Raw genomic sequence first — 14,442 nt, 5'->3', positions numbered from 1 at the left:
CATATGTGAATAATGAAATTGAACAAATGCATATTTACACATTACACTGTGATCCTGGAACACATTCCCATACAGTTCATGTTCTTTTTTGATGCGCAATAAGTTCCCCTTTAACAAAGTTTATTTGAGTTTGTTCCCCTTTAACTAAGTTGATTTGAGAGTTTGAGTTTCAGCTAGTTTGATGGTATGGCAGTCAGAGATGGAAGGAGTTTGTGGTTGTTTTCCATTGCAGAGGTGCATGCCTTGATATGGCTATAAAGATAAAAGGACAGCATGTATACATGTATGCAAATGTATTTACTACCGAAACAAGCAAAAATTGTTTAACTGAATTTTAAAAGAAGCCTCTATTTACCGTGCATTCCCCCAGATTGTAATGCTAACGAGACTCTTGTTTTCTCACCAGTGTGTTGTCATCAGAGCTGCGGGAGAGTGTCTTTGTTTAAGTGTGCTTTATGTGTGCTTTAAGGCATGTGAAAAGCTCTCCTTTGTTTGCAGTATAACTACCCCCTGGCAGCGTGTTGATGGTGCCTGATGCATTGCTCTCAAGATTGTACTCTCCTGCTTTCTCTTCATCTCACAAGGGCTCTGTGAGACTCTGTAGGCCTGGTTGTGGACAAAATTATGGATATGCGATGCATGGCAATAAGGAAATGTGTCTATGATGTTGATGCTATTGTTAGTTAGTGCACTGTGGTGCAATGCTTACCATGTCATCTAACAATGTTCTAATAGTCTAGTGCTCTTGTTTTACACATTTTGTGGCGTTCTGATTTCAAATTTTATACAAACGGGTAACGAAGGCAGGGATATTTGTAGTAGAAATTATCTTACAGTAGGGGGCAATCTTTCCCCAGAGAAACGTTCATGAATGGTAAGAACTGTTTAGTATTTATAATGGAAATTACATACATAAAATAAACACTTTGTGATTATAAATTTTCTCTTCTGATTAATTGATTGAATACTGGCTTTGAGTTCTTGATTTCCCTTGATCTTCCCTGGAATGAGACTCCCCATTCTACAGGCACCTTTGGTCAAACATGCTGTGGAGACTCAGGAGCAGTTCCTCCCTGTGGAGTTCCCCTCCGGGGAAACAGCTTTTCTCTGAGTAAACACACACGCCTACCTTTACCCACACTCTGTCCAGCAGTGCACTCATGGAGGCCATGAAGCTATAGTCTCATGCAGGCAGACTCACTGTGTTATAAATGATGCTGTGTCATTGTGCTGTTTTAGATTCATGCAGACAAACTTGTTATGTCATGAATGTAACAAAGGATTAAAAAGTGAACGTGTGCATTGTGGGTGTGTGGTGCTGTACTCCCACCCCGCTGCGTGCTCCTGTTGTCTAATCACTCTGTCTTTAGCAGGACTCGTCTGTGAATGCACCCCTTTGAACTCCCCCCGTTACTCCCTCACAGCACAATGTCCCTCCCTCCCCCTCACGGGGCGGGGCCTCAGGGCTCTCCTTTCTGCAGGTATGGTCATTCCATTATCCTGCGTCACTCTGCCGCGAAACAGCCACAATGTGGATTGCAGCTTAGCTGGGTGTGACCCTAAAGACTTTCAAAGAGTGATTCTTCTCCAGTGTGTGTGTGTGTGTGTGTGTGCACGCGCCCATGTGCTGCTGTGCGCCTGTGTTTCTGTGCCGGTGTGTGTGTGTGTGCGCGCCGCTGTCCCAGTTAGCTTGCTGAGATCAGCGTGAGGGAAAGGTGAGCGTGCTCTGCATCTCACCTGGAGCAGGGCGGGAGCAGGGCAGCCTCTGTGAACAGCGGCAGTGAGGGTGGACTTGAGCCGGGTTTAAAGTCTCCGCTTTTCATCTCACCGAGGCTGAGTGAGTGTGCTCCTCGTTGTTCTCGGCACCCTGCAGAATTTAAGCAGGAAACAGCTGTCTCACACTCGGAGAGATTTGCGGTTTACTGGAGGAGAAAATAACCTTTTTCAGGAAAAGAAGAGAAACTGAGGTGGAAAAGGTGAGTAGATGGGAGTTTCAGCCCAGTCAGCGTCCCTGCCACTACTATATTCGCATGGATGCAGAGAATAATAGAAGTACTGTGTGGCGAGAGGCCTTTTTCATTGACGTTCTTTCAGCTGGTCAGAATACTTCTTCAGAAGTATTCAGAATACTTCAGAATACTGGCTTCTTTGAAAAAATAGTTCTATAATATTTACTTTTCTTGAGTCAGCAGCTTGTTAACAAAGCTTAAAATTTCTCTTCCAAATTCCATACCGGTGTTTTCTGTATAAAATCCAGCACCAAAAATATATAATTAGACATTCAGTGCCAAAGTGCTGTAAGAGCTCTTATTCCCTGCCGGAGGTAGGTCCAAATCCCCATGGATACTAACCCTTAGTAAACACAAGCGCTCTTGGATAACTGACCAAGCTGGATATGAATTGCGCCATGACATTTAAGTCGTGTTTGTTTTGCTTCTTTGCTCTTTGTTTTCTTCTGTAATTTAGTGGCCTGTATTTGTTCAGAAATTACAAGGTATTCTGGTACTGTTTACCTGGGTGCCCCCGAGCATATGGTGTCTCTTTAAATCCTGTTAAAGCAACATGAGCAGGAAGACAAAAGTGCTTCAGAACTGCTTGACTTTACATGGCAGCTTCTGATCATTCAGACTACTAATGAAATTGTATTCCTTAATTTGCATTCCTGTCTCCTTTCATACATCTGAGAATGTCTGTGACTGTTGAACCGGGGAACTGTTTGCCTCCGATTATTGTGATGGAAGATGCCATTATTCGTGGCCATACTGGAGGGAGTTTCTGATGGTGGTGGTGGTGGTGGAGTGGGTGTGTTGTACATTAGGAAGGTTACCCATGAGAAGAATGAGTTGTCACATGCTCTGCACCCTGTGATTGGTCACTAAGCACATTCTGAGCAAGCCACATTTTTCCTTTCACCTGTCCCATGAGATCACAGAAAATTGAGCTTTATGATAGTAAAACTTTAACAACCCTTAGTAATAATGATATCTGAGTGTAGTTTGATAGGCGTGTTGCATGGACCTGTCTTTATTTCCTTTTGATTCATCATGATTTGATAATGTGAGAGGCAAGCTTGTGATATGTACAGAGATAAATATCACTTCTTTTTTATGGTCAGTGCAAGATGTACAAGTGCAATGTGCTGCCTGGTACCTAGACAGTAAAAACTGGAGTTTTAAATTTTCTTAGTAGAAATGCCCGTTAGCAGACCCATCCCTCTGATCTACCCTTTGGATTATATGTCAATATTCACCTAGTAGGCTGACCCTCTTCTGGTTTCTGCACACTACAATGCAACCTGGAGGCCTATATGTATCGCCTTGCTTTCCTGATTTGCCTATTGATATGCACTTGATGTGCTTGATCTTTTTTTACCAGTTAGTCTAATACCCTGATCTAAAATCTGCCCAACCACTGAAATGATTAGCCAGTAGATTCCCCACTACCTCCCTATTACAGTACCATTTAGCCTAACTATAGCTACTGGCACTGGTCCAACCGTCAAGGACGGGCTCCCTCTCTCCCTCTTGAGATTTCTCTCCATCAGGTTAGTTTTACCTCGTGTTTTTTATCCCACTGGGGAAGTTTTTGGTTGTGATTTATTTATTTATTTATTTATTTACTTATTTATTTATTCAGGAATTCATGCTTAATTTTCATGTTTTCATATTATATTGTAAAGAATGTTCATGACAGTATCTCTGGTAAAAGAGAGTAGACAAATTGAATTGAATTCTCATATTTATAGTACATTTTTTCAAATAATAGATTCATCCTGGCATTTCTTGTTATTGCTTAGAGCAGGAGCCATGGGACAGGCATTGCTGCTTTTGTTCAAACTGATAGAGCACTGGCCAGGCAGTTTTGGATAGTGATTCAGGAATGATCGAGTTTCACGGGGTGAGAGAGGCATTATTTCACAGGAAGAGAGAGGCCCTGTGCTCTGGCTCGTTCTTACCTGCTCAGGTGTAGTCCCACCCTCATTGTCCTCCTGGGGCTGAGAGCTAACAGTTCCCACGCTGCTGATAGGTGGTCAGACAGTATGACTGTACAGTTTAACACGAATCCCCCTGCTGCCAGACACTAGACTGCCACTAGAGCTGGGAGCTTGGTACATGCTGTATACTCCCTGTGCACTTACCTTACTCTGTACTGTATAGATGTCTGTGATCAGAGCATTAATCATGTTGTGTTGGGGCTGTGCTGAAAGCATTGATCATGTTAGGATCATTGCTGCTTCTCTTTGGTGGCATAATTAATGAAGCCATTGCACAACAGCAAACTTTGGAGTTGCATAACCAATTCTACGCTATATTTATTGTGAAGTATGGGAACTGGATTGTGAAATGTTGGTTTTGTGACCACTCAGAATGCCAGTATTCAGCCTACAGATGTGAACAGCCATAACAACCATCAGCCAGTCACAACAATCATGACAAAATCACTAGTTTGATGACTAGGACATACCTGCCATACATTCCTTGATTCAACCAGTCACTATGTACATGATGAATGAATGCAGAGAATCCAGAACAGGAACAAAAATTAAAATTGTATGCTGTTCCAATGGAGAAATGGTTTCCTGGAGACTCTTCAGGAAAAATGACTCTCCTTGAAAGAACTTGTTGGTCCGAGGCTGCTCCTCACAGAGGGAAACCCTTATAGACATGCCCACAGCACTGACCCAGTTGTGTTCTGTCCCCGGTTCAGGATGCTGCAGACGATCAGTGAATGGTTCTGGTGGGACCGGATCTGGCTCCCTGTCAATCTGACATGGTCCGACCTAGAAGACAGTCAAGGGCGAGTCTACGCCAAAGCATCGCACCTCTACGTCACGGTGCCATACTCCATAGCCTTTCTCATAATCAGATACCTGTTTGAGAGGTAAGCTATACCTGCCTTTAAATGTGTTACACAACCTATAAAAATGCCTGTATTTAGTTCTGCTTTCCTAGGCTGCAATCCAAGGAGTGGTCAGTTTCTATGATGAGCTTAATGAGGAGGACACACAGCAGAGGGATTATGATGGGCACATTTTCCTGATAGCTTCACCCAAGTATTATACCAGATAAAATCAGGCTCCTGGTTTTGAATGAATCCAGGATGGTCACTGAAGCCCATCCCTAACAGATCTAGTTTCCCACAGGTTGATTGCCACACCCTTTGCAGCCTCCTTTGGGATCCGGGACAGGGTCCGGCACAGAGCTGCAGACAGCGTTATCTTGGAGAGACACTACCGCTCATTCAGCAGAACCCCCACACAGGTACTGTACAGACCCCACCTGCCCAGGTGAATTCCATTTTCACCATAGATATGGCTTTTTATGGTTCTCCTTATTACAACCACCAAACGTCTGTGATCCTTCTCATTTTGACACCACAAGCTTCTGTTTTAATGCAGCTTGCATCAATGGTGCCCCTCTTCTTATTCACAAAACTAAGGATCTGTAATCTTTTAAAATTTTCCTTACAGCATTATAGCCATCCATAGGCATTATAAACTGCATGCTGATAGTCTTCATTTATATATATGTTAATGTTTAAAGTGTAAAGAACACAACGTTTATTCTATGCTCACTGAAGCACATGGCACGGATAGCTCTAGACAACAGGTGTACATGGTACATGAATGTATCTATGTGTATGAGAGTGTGTGTGTTTGTGTGTGCAGATAATGCATTTTGCAACCGCTGCTTATCTGAGGTTTCTCTTATAGTCGGAAATTGATGGGCTATCAAAGAAATGTGGCTGGTCCAGCAGACAGGTGGAGCGCTGGTTTCGCCAAAGGCGCAACCAGGACAGACCAGGAATTCTGAAGAAGTTTAGGGAGGCCAGGTAAAGAAATTGTATTAATGTTATCTGAAAAAGGTGTGTAATTTTATTTGTTATCAAATGAACATTTTAATATATATTTTGTGTAATGATATTTTGCTTGTTAATGAAACAGGCAAAAACAGATCTGCTATCTGCCAGGGTTACTTATTGCTGTGGTTCTGGCCCTTAGTACCATATAAAGATTAAATCACTCGGCTTATTCCTTCCACAGCTATGAAGATACATTTAAATTAACTTCACATACCACCTCTAACTGAGCTATTGGTGATTATTATTAGAAAATGTTTAGCACTTTTTATTTACCATTACTAAAAAAGAATAAAATTTGAATTTTACAAATTAAAATTTAGTGGAATTCACAGCACAGCACACACTAACTATCACTTAAAACAAATGTACATTTCAAAAGTTCATGTTTGTAAGAGGATGAGGGTACTTTCCATAAAATTGTAAAACATAGAATGCTACCTCCCTGTGACCCTGCTCAGGTGCGGGTATAGATAATAAATGGGTGGATGGAGCATGCTACCTAATTTAATTATCATAAGCTAATCAGCTAGCAAACACTTTACCTTTTACATCATCTAACAGTCACTAGATAACGAAAGACTGGGCAGTTAGCAAATATTACACTTCCGTTAAGCTTTTATGTCCACCTTTGATTGCAACAGATGTTGTCATTTTTATTAAGCTATGTTAATTGTTCTGTAATTAAAGTTAGTGGTATTATCAGCCTCTGTAACATTTTATTTTGTGGAAAGAGTAATACTACATGGTGATTATGGTGATATGAAGGTTATGTTATATAGCCTCACTGAATAGCTTCATCTTTTCTCTCTGCAGTTGGAGATTCACCTTCTATCTGTCAGCATTCGTCGGAGGGCTGATAGCATTGTATGATGTAAGTGTCCAGCAGTGTGATTTCATTCCACGTTCACTCTGAAGGGAAGGGTCTCTGAAACATCTCAGCCTACACACAAGAGTTCAAGTCTCAGCTTGTCTGGACTCAGAAGGGTCAGACCTTTGAACCAAAAATGGCTTAAAATATAATTATTATACCATGAACAATTTTACTTTGATTTTATTCACAAACATATATATTGTATGTGTGTGTGTACATACATATATATAGTCATCCCTGTGGGGTTTCTCCCATTGTGAGTGTAGTCCTGCAGAGAGGTGTCTTGACTCCTGAGGGATTTCTTTCCAACGGGTTTTGTTTTTCTGCTGGTTTCATGCATGAACACATCCTCAGTGCTGCTAAAGGACAAGCAGAGGCCCACAGAGGGCTCTCTCTCTCTCTCTGGACAGCAGTCCAAACCACTGATCAAGACACTAATGTACCTGCATTGCCCATAAATATGCCAAATATTTTTAGCATTTGTCAAAGTGTATGTACAGTAAAACAGCAAAAATTGCACCGTTCCTGCTCAACACTCTTGTGTATTTATTGTTGAAGTTTTCATACAATTTGCACACTTTCTGATGTAACGATTCTGCATATTTACTTTGGAAAATATATATATTTTTTGTTTGTAGTCTTACTAGTTCTAAAATTTGTCTTTTAAATTATATACTTTTCATGGTAGTGTTTGAGTTGGGTAAGAGTATAGATTGATAACAATTTTGCAGTGGATAGCGCCACATGGCAGAGTGTGAGTCCTGATTTATTGACTGAGCAAATTAGTCATGTCCCCAGCTTCAGGATCATAGGATCATACCGCCTCATTTGGTTTGTGTGTGAAAGAGAGAGAGCCAGGCCAGGCAGAAGACAGGAGGAAGGGTTTAGATGTGTGATGGTAGCTCACTGTACAGGGACAGGAATAGAGACTACTAACCACTATGCCTGTGGCTGACACTCTCGCCTCTCTGTTATCCAGAAGCCATGGTTTTATGACACTCGAGAGGTGTGGGCGGGGTTTCCAAAGCAGGTATGTATATTCACCACGCAGGTTTAGCTTCGTAGCAGACTGATCTCACCTCATGTATGGCACAGAAATATAAGCAATCTCATCACACTCTGAATTTTACGTATTTTAGTTTGAGCTTGTGTGGATGCCAGTGTATTGTATTTTCTGCTGCCCGTACACAGCTAATGAATGCTTGAGTAACACTCATTTATGATCCCTGTCATAAATGTCCCTGCCAACCCTCCCGTCCTCATTTGTCTGCGGTACAAAGTTCCAATCTTTATTTAAAGATAAAGACAAATGTGTGGGAGGGTGAACCGGAGTTTAAACAAAATAGAAACAGATTCTGCTGCAGCTAAAGGTTCCATTCTGACGAACGGTGATGTTTGCTGAAGCGTCAGGCACACACCAGGATAATATAAGACCTCAAATAAACATACACACACACACACATACTCACACGCACGTACACAAAGGAACAATTTAAGTGTAGTCTATGGAATGAAGCTCCAATGTGTACTATTGTGTCTTAACTGTGCTATGGTGGAGGCAAATGGCCTTGATGTGTGTCTAACTGTTCAGCTGTGCTGTGTTCCTGACTACGTTTAACTGTGTTGTGTCGTTGATTGTGACCAGCTGTGTTGTGCCTCTGCTTGTGTCTCTGCTGTGTCTCTGTGTCTGATAATGATCTCCTGTTGGTTGTACCTGTGCAGTCGATGCTGGACTCCCAGTACTGGTACTACATCATAGAGATGAGCTTCTACGGGTCACTGTTGTTCAGCGTGGCATTTGACGTCAAAAGAAAGGTGAGTCCCATCACCATGCCAACATCCAGAAAACAAACATCAAGATGACAATCAGTGAAACACAGACATCAAGGAACAAATGAGATGAGGTGTATTACAAGCAAATAGTAAGGATTTGGGATCATTGCAATAACAACAAATTATACTGTAATATAGAATGTATCCTTAGATACAAGATGATTGCACATTCTGTAGTATAATTTCATATTTGTTTTCAGGACTTTAAAGAACAGATTATCCACCATTTGGCCACCTTGATTCTCCTGGCCTTCTCCTGGTGTGCTAACTACATCCGCATTGGGACCATGGTGATGCTTGTCCATGATGCCTCTGATGTCTTTCTGGAGGTAACTCCTGCTAAACTGGTGCTGCTGTCTAGAGTCTAGGGCTGGTCTACATGCTGGTTTTTGTTCCAACCAATTGCCTCAGTTTTTTTTTTCTCTAGAATACACTTGCAGTCTGCGGCTGTAGCTGGGGCTTGTACAAATGTCAGATCAAGATGTTATTGAGTGAATTTATTCAATAATAAGCAGAAGTTGGCACAAAATACTGAAATGGATCAGCCCCTGTTGTGTGCCCTTGCTGTATATTGATGAAGTCACAGTGTTTGCAGCCAAATACATGGTAATTGAAAGTGAAACATAAAAATTTTAGTCTAGTCTTTGTGTATAACCTTAAGTTTATTTTTCTGTTTTTCTTTTTTCTCTAGTCTGGAAAGTTATTCAACTATGCCAAGTGGGAGAAAACCTGTAATGCTATCTTTGTAGTGTTTGCTCTGGTGTTCATGGTAACAAGACTGATCATCTATCCTTTCTGGTAAAAATGTGATTTTTATTAATATAAATATAAATTATTTATGTGACATTCATGCATGTGTGTGTACGTGCATGCTTTCGTATTTGTCAGAATGTTTGTGTTGGTTGGTGAGGGTGTTGTTTGTTCATGCATTTAGTATGGTAGAATCTCAGAGATACTGTATGAACTCTTTGAGAATGTGGGTGAATCACAACTGAAATGTTTATGCCTTTGAAAATGATGTTAAAATGTACCGGTTGTGATTTCGGTAGCTAGAATTATGCAGTTAGACTTGTTGGAATGGCTAATTGCATTATTTTTGCCTTACCATCAAACAAGCCTCAAGTGGGAACTCATTAGAACGTTCATTTCAACATTCATTGAACAAGGTATGCAGCTTAAGCTAAACTGCTTCAAGCAGTGTTAATGAATAAATGCCTTGGTCAATGTGTCACATTAAGATGCCTACTACTAAGCATGAGATGGTACTGTTCTTTCTGTTAAATTATTCTGTTCTCTTGTAAACCTATTTCAAATGTGTTAACTTGCAGTTTTAGAGGGAGAAGTGTATTTCCATTTTTTTTGCATCAGCGGAAAATATGACTCCATTTAATGCTTTTTTTGCATCAGTGATATTAACAAAACAAATCTGTATATTGTATAAGAAGATTGAAAATCTTATGCTACTTCTGCGTTCCTATCAGGGATAATGACATATTCTTTATTATCCTTGGATGATACCCTGTTTGATTGACGGGTTATTCTGTTACTCTGTGGTTCATATCTCTTAGGTTGTTCTGTTCACTGTCGGTTCTGTTTGTCTGTTCACATTATATGTCAAATATAACCACAGAAGGGTAGAAATGAACAAAACTCTTGTGTCCTGAACTGCAGCATGTGACCAGCAGCCAGAGCAGCATTCTGCTCAGTCCATCTACACTGATCTGCAATTCCTCTAGAAAATGTCCCCTCTTTCACATCAACCATTTAACCCAGTACACTGGCCATTAAAGAATAACCCAAATTGCAACTACATGACTACAGCACTTGTATGGCCTTATGCTAGGGAGCAAGTCTTTCCTACGTGCCTTCAGGACCTTTCATAATGTGTTTAGCTCTCTGCAGGGATTCTGTTCTGCTGGTTTATTTTGTATTACCTCACTAAGGATTAAACCAGCTCCTTCCCTCAGTATGTGTTCCCAGCATATGAATAGCACTAATGAAGATGTTCAGTTGTGACCATGGTGTGTGTGTGTGTGTGCGTGTGTGTGTGTGCTTGCATGTGTGTGTTTCAGGCTGATCCACTGCACATGGGTGTATCCCCTCCTGGATTTCCCTCCATTCTTTGGGTACTACTTTTTCAACCTGATGCTTATGGTCCTGCAGCTTCTGCACCTGTTCTGGGCCTACCTGATCCTGCGCATGGTCAAAAAGTTCATTTTTGGTAATGTAAGTACCACTCGCTAGTCTGGGCTCTTAGACAACCACAGTGGCCTCTACAGAAAATACAGATTTCAGAGGGAAATTCTGGGCCACAGATAACTTTTAAAAGAAAATCGGAATTCTGTCACTGTGTCACTTATGGGCATTTTCTAAACAGAGTTAATTACTGAAATGGCATACTGGGTATGAATAATAATGCTATAGAGGTTAGCTATGAGCTATTTGGTAGGTGAAGGACACAGGATGTGAGGTAAGGTGTGGCCTGCAGACAGTGTGCTATGTAAATAGGGTTATTCAACCTATGGGAGCTTTGTGGGTCAGTTTACACTGCCAAAGAGAGCAGTGCAGGAGGAGTTCACTGGATGGCTGCAGCTCCCTCTGGCGGATTCTGCTGCCTATAGATGTTCCCAGTCCACATGCTTCTGCCTGGGCTTGTTTTCTGCAGTAATAATGATTGCATAGGGGGAAAAAATTGTACATGATTCTCAGGCATTCTGTCCAATCTATGGTTTGATGTGATATTTTTGAGGATGTACTTATAAAAATTCCTAACTGTGGTATATATTTATGGGGTTGTTTAATGAAATGATTTCATTTCTCATTGAAACAAAATTGAAATCAATCAGGCTAATGTCTGTATGCTTGTGCCCCCTCCCACACCTCTGCTTCCACTCTGCCCCCTCCACAGATGACTGGTGACGAGAGAAGTGACCACGAAGAAGAGGAGGACGAGATGAGCCCAGAGGAAGAGGAAGTTCATCTGAAAGTGCAGAATGGCTCAGGAGCTGGAGGTGTTCAGAGGGATCACTGATGCCCCCCTGCAGCCTCGGGGGACAATCTGCTCAAGCCCACCGGCAACACACATTACACATAAATTACACACATTATATATTACTAACTCTATACTCCAACTCAAGGTGTGGAGATAAATTATCTAGAAAAATGTTTTCCTTCAACACATACGCACACAGACACATGCCCACGCATACACACACACACACGCACACAAACGCACATGCACACACACACACACACACAAAACAAATTCATGTCAGCTGGAGAAACCCTCTCTGATCTGTCTGAGCCATCATGCTGAGGTCACCCTTTCCCTGGGCTGGTCCATGTCATACTCTGATAAACTCTTCACATTGTTTCTGGAATTCGTCTTCCCACAAAACCTTCTTTAAGACATACCCAGGACCATGAATATTTGACCCCACAGGACCGGGTTCAGAGAGCATGGGGAGGCACAGGGGACATGGCTCCAGCCCCTGGGGCAGGTCTGTGAGAAGGAGAGTGATTGGTGGAGCCTCCTTCCTTCCTTCCTCCTGCTGCTGCCCTGATGAGCAGCTCAAGGCCTATGTACTACAGCAGGCACTGAGCATCCTGCCATGCATCACAGTCCTCCTTCAGGACGGGAGCAACTCTGGGCCAGTGCACTGCAACACTTTATGCTGACTTTGCATACTTCAGAAACCAAACAGCAAGTAGGACGGGATTTACGCACCGTGCAGAATCTTCAGCTGGATTCCTCTGCAGAGGCTTTTAAATCATTACACCGGTATGAGGCCTTGGTCCAGGTGGTGGGGGATTCCTCAAAGCGTGACCTTACAAGCTGACAACTGGCTTCCAATGTGAGCTGAATTTTTTATTTTATTTTACTATGTTCTCGAATGATGAGAACTGCCAATGGAAGTAGTGTGCTTGGAAAATGCTTTATAAAATGCACACACCTACAGTATTGATTGTGTTTATATCTGGTAGTTAATTCATAGTTTATGAAGTCAATGTTACTGCTTATGAAAAGTGTAATGCATTTTAAGGTTTTCCCAAAATGTCATGATATATATGTATGTATGTATGTATGTATATATATATATATATATATATATATATATATATATATATATATATATATATATATATATATACATGTGTATATTTCATTTTGGTCACAACATATTTCAGATGGTCCATATTTCAAATATTTATAAATGGCCAAAGAGCTGCCAAAATTCCATTCCCTACACAGAAATTTAAAGTGTGTTGGAAACAGGGCATCACATATTAACATTGAAACTGAGACTTACATTAACTGCAGAAGTTGAAAGTGAAGGGAGAGACCATAGATGGCCATGTAGTCTAGGAAACAATTAAGCACAATTAAGTCTGTAATTGGTTAAATTATATGACTGCGGACATTTGTATGAATTTTTGTGGATACAAATATTTTGTGTTTTGGAGATTAGACCACATGTGAAAGTATGACCATACTATGGTTATGAGGGACAGTATCATACACACATTTATTGTAAAATGTGAAATATTTGAAGAAACATGCATATCCGAGACCATAAAATAAGTCATAAAAATAAATACTTGATTGTTTTATTCAGATTGTACAATAAACCATGTTCGGTGAAGATCTGAATAAGCATTTTCATCACTGTCTGTGTCCTAATCAGCTGCACAGTTGTGTGTCATTACTTTAATGGAGGCCATCACCAGATATACATTAATGAAATAAATAGGGGCACTGATGCTGTTAAGGCATAGGTTTTTTTTTTTTTTCAGAGCTGTGTGTCCAGGGCAGTGTCTCCTCACATGCCCATGTCTCCTGAGCAGTCTTTCTCATCACGTGCTGTGTGTCGCCTGAGACGTCTCTTTGTTTTCCGTATTACTACAGCTGATAACAATCCAGCCATTAACAATGTTCTATCTAAAGAGCTGTAATTTTTCCTTGGACAACAAACATGGCAAACCGCGAGGAAAAATACGACTAGAAAATTGTGCAGTTTACTTGTGCTGCCACTAGAGGGCATCATATATTACATTGTAAATGCGAATGCCACATTTCCCTGCGTTGGTACAGCTAATGTTCTTTTTCCTGTTTATAACCGCCATATGATAAAGCCACTAAGTCAATTTGATACAATATAGAACAAATGAATTCCCATGCAGAGTGAGAAAATTAAAGCAGACACAGTGAAGTCATCTTAAACTGCGCTATCCTGCTCCTCTCACAGAATATAACCATTATGCCCTGCTCCCTTCACAAAGGGTAACAGAGGGAATACATCTGTTTGTAATCAGCTTCATTCATATCACAACGTACAGCCAAATTCACAAGGCACAGGCACCATATTTTGCTCCTTTGTTTCCATAAAATCTCACACTTACAGTTTGCCTCACTAAAGAATTGTGGTTACTCGACACCCAATTAAAGATTTCGCCTGTGTTTCATTTCCCCTGAATATATAAACATGTCACTGAATCCACACATAGTAAGAATAAAAAGCAAGACAGGCCTATCTCTTGAATCTGCAAATTTGAATTTGCTGCTCATTTGAAATAACGAGACTTTGCACATCTGACCTGGGATTATTTTTTTTACACTGTGCCATGCCCAGTGGGATAATCTGATTGGTTTCGGAGCCATTGGAGCAGTTGAAATCAGCAGTAATGCTGAATATCAACTTGCTGTAGTTAAATCATGGCAGAGCAGGGTCTTTGCTGCTAACAGACAGTAAATGTAAAATCCTTATCAGCACTGTCCACCTTTGATGCAGTGTTGTGCTTGTGATATGGACAGTAATCAATTGCTTTCTTGCCACCATGCGCATGATTAATCTATAGCCATATTCACTGCATGTTCA

At 41.0% G+C, this 14,442-nt stretch overlaps 1 protein-coding gene across 3 annotated transcripts; it reads left to right on the top strand.

Annotated features, from left to right (window-relative positions):
- Positions 1-34: 34 nt before the first annotated feature.
- Positions 35-13,036, top strand: LOC135241728 (ceramide synthase 2-like). 3 transcript variants are annotated; one of them, XM_064312345.1, is made up of 12 exons: positions 1,497-1,837; positions 1,949-1,976; positions 4,708-4,881; positions 5,144-5,261; positions 5,714-5,832; positions 6,676-6,733; positions 7,713-7,763; positions 8,456-8,548; positions 8,767-8,895; positions 9,258-9,364; positions 10,639-10,792; positions 11,475-13,036. In XM_064312345.1, the coding sequence occupies exons 3-12, from the start codon at positions 4,709-4,711 to the stop codon at positions 11,595-11,597; spliced, it is 1,125 nt and encodes a 374-aa protein (XP_064168415.1). In that variant the 5' UTR covers positions 1,497-1,837; positions 1,949-1,976; position 4,708; the 3' UTR covers positions 11,598-13,036. The 3 variants fall into 3 exon arrangements, with proteins under 3 accessions (XP_064168414.1, XP_064168416.1, XP_064168415.1); XM_064312344.1 differs by lacking the exons at positions 1,497-1,837; positions 1,949-1,976 and adding an exon at positions 35-1,481; XM_064312346.1 differs by lacking the exons at positions 1,497-1,837; positions 1,949-1,976; positions 11,475-13,036 and adding exons at positions 35-1,481; positions 9,683-9,732 and having other exon boundaries at positions 10,639-10,775.
- The last annotated feature ends 1,406 nt before the right edge of the window (positions 13,037-14,442 follow it).

This window comes from Anguilla rostrata, chromosome 16 (assembly GCF_018555375.3).
Source record: "Anguilla rostrata isolate EN2019 chromosome 16, ASM1855537v3, whole genome shotgun sequence".
Classification (NCBI taxonomy): Eukaryota; Metazoa; Chordata; class Actinopteri; order Anguilliformes; family Anguillidae; genus Anguilla; species Anguilla rostrata.
Note: the sequence above shows the minus strand (reverse complement) of the source record. Positions and strands in the feature narration are given on the sequence as shown.

Excerpts from the sequence above, each read along its gene's own strand:
- LOC135241728 (XM_064312344.1), top strand. The coding sequence starts at position 1,387 with ATGCACCCCTTTGAACTCCCCCCGTTACTCCCTCACAGCACAATGTCC. Across the intron at positions 5,262-5,713 it reads TCAGCAGAACCCCCACACAG|TCGGAAATTGATGGGCTATC; the intron begins GTACTGTACAGA and ends TTTCTCTTATAG. Across the intron at positions 6,734-7,712 it reads GGCTGATAGCATTGTATGAT|AAGCCATGGTTTTATGACAC; the intron begins GTAAGTGTCCAG and ends TCTGTTATCCAG.